At 35.6% G+C, this 3,897-nt stretch overlaps 1 protein-coding gene across 2 annotated transcripts in view; it reads left to right on the forward strand.

Moving 5' to 3' along the window:
• The window catches only part of LOC119580099 (zinc finger C4H2 domain-containing protein-like), a 12,788-nt gene extending 10,062 nt beyond the window's left edge, over positions 1 to 2,726 (forward strand). For both annotated transcript variants that reach the window (XM_037928021.1, XM_037928022.1), the window contains exons 4-5: positions 1 to 93; positions 634 to 2,726. The exon at positions 1 to 93 is cut by the window's left edge. In XM_037928021.1, coding sequence (XP_037783949.1) covers positions 1 to 93; positions 634 to 763 — 223 coding nt within the window. In that variant the 3' untranslated portion in view covers positions 764 to 2,726. The remainder of the gene's footprint in view (positions 94 to 633) is intronic.
• The last annotated feature ends 1,171 nt before the right edge of the window (positions 2,727 to 3,897 follow it).

Here is a 3,897-nt window from a genome sequence, read left to right on the forward strand (position 1 = left end):
AGCACCCCCTCTGGCACCCCTCAGAGCTACCCCCCACAAGGCCGACCAGCGACCCCTTCCTCCCCCACCCGGTCCCCCAACTCCGGCGTTCAGGTTAGTGGTTTGGATGTTGTTTGTTGGTTCCTGTGACTCCTCCTCCTCTTTCTGTATTCCTTTTCCTCCCCCTCCTCCTCCCTGTCTCCTCCTCCTCCTCTTCCTCCTCTTCACCTCCTCATCCTGTTTCTTCTTCTCATCCACATCCTCTTCATTTCCTTCTGTTCATCCTGCTTCTCCTCCTCCTCCTCCTCCACTCTCCCTCCCCTCCCTCTCCCCCTTCCTCCTCTTCATCCTGTTTCTCCTCCTTGTCCTTATTCTCATTCTCCTACCTCCTCCCCCCCCCTACTCCTCTACCTCCTACCTCCTTATCCTCCTCCTCCTTCCTCCTCCTTCCTCCTCCTCCTCCTCCACCTCCTCCTCCTCCTCCTCCTCCTCCTCCTCCTCCTCCTCCTCCTCCTCCTCCTCCTCCTCACGTATCCTCTTCCCCCCAATAACTCTGAGTGACTGTTGTATTGGATTTCAAGCAATGGGTCTTCTGAAGAATAAAGACAAGCAGTGCAGGGTTCTTGGAGATTCACAGCCATTTCTTTCCCACAGACAACAGCCGCCCCCAATGAAATCGTGCCTCAGTTGCCACCAGCAGATTCACCGCAATGCACCCATCTGTCCTCTTTGCAAGGCCAAGTCGCGCTCACGTAACCCTAAGAAGCCCAAGAAGAAGGATTAAGTCCGCAGGGCACGGTCGAAACAGACGAGGTGTCAGTTTGTTAGTCGTTCCAGGCGTACCCTTCATTTTGTGTTCTTTTTGTTTTCTGGCTCTTTTTTTTTTAATTCTTAATAACAACCTGCGGTATATTTTGGGATATTCGTTCATTGTCAGATGTGATGTGGTCATATCTCTTTGTTGTAGGAATCTCTTCATTATTTCTGTCTGTCTTCCTCCTCTAGTGGATCTGTTGTGCAATTTTCCTAGATTTTTTTTAAATCTTCATAAAATATAACAAACTCTGTATTGAAAGAGATCATTTTGCAGTGAAATTGGAAAATTGGACATAAAATTGTAGTATTAATAGATGGTATTTTTAAAGTATATTTTACTTTCAAAGGATTTAAAAGATTATAATAATTGAAAAAAAAAAATCTCTCATTTAGTATTTTTAAAAGTGATAATAAGAAAAAAAAAGGGATTTCATTATAGGCATTTAAAATAAGCGATGTGTTGATCACGTTTTTCCCAAGAATAACTCGAATCTCACTGCAAAAGCAAACAACGTGACACTTTAAGTCAATTTGAAACTTTTGTTCAAACCACTCCATATAAGAAAAAGCTACCTCTGTGGTTAATTAAGTGAGGAAACATGTCACTGTGTGGATGGGTGTTTTTACTGGCTTTTCTAGAATGTGTGCATAAGTGTTAGGGATTAGATAATTTAGTAGGCTGCAGTGGAATTTTTTTTTCTCCCCTTGAATAAATACATTATGCTGTATTCTCAGAATGTTCCTAAGAATTTTTTTTTTCTTTGTCTGTAGTGCCAAATGTATATATTAAGGAACAAGGTAAGTGTATGTTGTCAAAACCCTGTAATGTCAGCTGTGTACTTATCCTCAGAAGCGAATCAGAATGCAAGGAGTTTGTGTACGTGCGTGCGTGATGGCGTATATTTTTGTGTGTACCTAGTATGTACATTTACACGTATACCACATGTTTGTATATGTGTGTCAGAGCTTGTACTTGTAAGTTTTTGTGTGTTTTTTTTATGTAAATCTTCTTGGCAGCTAGCAGTCATGTTTAAGTTGTGAAATGCAATAATCTCATGTCAATTGCTCTTAATTTAGATTCTTTGTGTTATTAGAAATGTAATAGTACTGAACTTACAATTTGAATACATTTAACGTATGCAGATATTTAAGCCAAAGTAAAGTTGACTTTTTATGTTTTTTTTTTTTTTTAATACAAAGGTATGTTGGCCAATTTTTATTGTATTTATTTATATAGTATATATTTCTTTGGTGCAGCTTAACACTCAATAACAGGATACTCATTTAATTCCTTGTATGTCTTGTTTGCTTACTCTTGATATTTCAACAATTGAAGATCTATTATTGAAAATAAGTGGGCATTCATTGTCAGTTCATTGAATTGACTTTTTTTTCAGTAGGAAGTATTGAAAATATAAGTAAAAAAGTGATTTCCGACATAAATAATGTGGGTAATATATGAGTGGTATTCATGTTAGAAATAGTGACATCCCAGTATAAAAGATCAATTTTCCTGGGAGAAAATGTGTGTGTGTGTGTGTGTTTGTGTGTGCATGTGCATACAGTGTGTGAGTGAGGAAGTGTATGTATCTTGTATTTTTCACATGTTACACAACACAGTAAGTCATTGTTGAGAGTTGGTAGTCAATGACAAACTAAAATTAGGATTTTTTTATATGTATTTATTTTTTCAATATGCTGTAATCCGCTTTCTATGTAACTGTTAATCAATCAAAGATGGGATCAGTTGATATTGTTTTGATGTAATGATTGTGTGATGGATCATGATCTGCATATTTTTCATTACCTTTCTGTAGTAGCAGCGATTTTTTGTATTGATTGTTGGCACAGACATTTTTATAAGAATGTCATTGGTAACTTTTACAATTTGTACTTCAGTCTTGATGGTCATTAAAAATACTGTGTACTTACTTTGTAGTTTTCTCTTACTCTCCTCGACTCTCCTATTGTTGCTTCTGTATTTTTATATAAATGTGTTATAATGTTAATTGCATCATATTGTTGTTTTTTCTTGCCTTGTGGATCAGTGGGTTTTGTTGTTGCTGTTGGTTCAAATGGAAGTTGAATTTTGTGTGTGTGTGTGTGTGTGTGTGTGTGTGTGTGTGTGTGTGTGTGTGCGTGTGTGCGCGCGCGTACGCGTGTGCGTGCGCGTACGCGCGTGTGTGTGTGTGTGCGTGTGCGGGTGTGTGTGTGTGCGTGTGTGTGTGAAACAAGAAACAAGAAATCAAAACTGACAGAAAAACAATTTTCATTTTTCATACATAATTTCTTTCACAACATTTACACTTTCAGTTTATAAACAGGCAAGGTTTGACATTTCCTGTGTTTTATAACCGTATGTTTGTGCGTTGATAATAGCAGTTAGCTGTGTACTGTAGAAAAAGGGAAAAATGAAAATTATTAACTTCAAAGCACAAGAGATATATTTATTCTCACATGTGAATCTTTTGACAATTTTCACAATGAACTCAATTTAGTTAATTGTGTCAACAAAATTTCTTAATTCTGATTAAAAAATCTTTAATAAGATTTTTTCTTTCTTTTCTTTTTATTTTATAGATATTCTGGATTCTCCTCCAGTGTTTTTCTATTAATATTTCTCTCGATCTGTCTCTCTCTATGTATATTTTCTCTCCTTGTTTTTTTCTACATTATTACTCACTTCTTTTCTATCATTTGTATTTTCCCTTTTTCTCTTATCACAATTTTTGCTTTATATTTTTTCTTTTTCTTTACTGTCTTTTTTCCTTCTCCTTCTTATTCTCGTTCTTATCCACCTTTCCTCTTTGTCTTATTATTGTTATTATTATTATTATTAATATTATTGTTATTATTATTACTATTATTATTATTATTGTTATTATTATTATTATTATTATTATTATTATTATTATTATTATTTTCATTATCATCATTGTTATCATTGTTATTATTTCCTCTCTCTTCCTTCTCCTTCTTTTCCTATCCTTCATCTCCGTCTTTCTCTTTTTTTCCTTCTCATTCTCCTTACCTATTCACCTCTTCTTTGTCTCTGTCCAGATTATTATTATTATTATTATTATTATTATTATTATTATTATC

The sequence above is a fragment of the Penaeus monodon genome, chromosome 13 (assembly GCF_015228065.2).
Source record: "Penaeus monodon isolate SGIC_2016 chromosome 13, NSTDA_Pmon_1, whole genome shotgun sequence".
In the NCBI taxonomy this organism is placed as follows: domain Eukaryota; kingdom Metazoa; phylum Arthropoda; class Malacostraca; order Decapoda; family Penaeidae; genus Penaeus; species Penaeus monodon.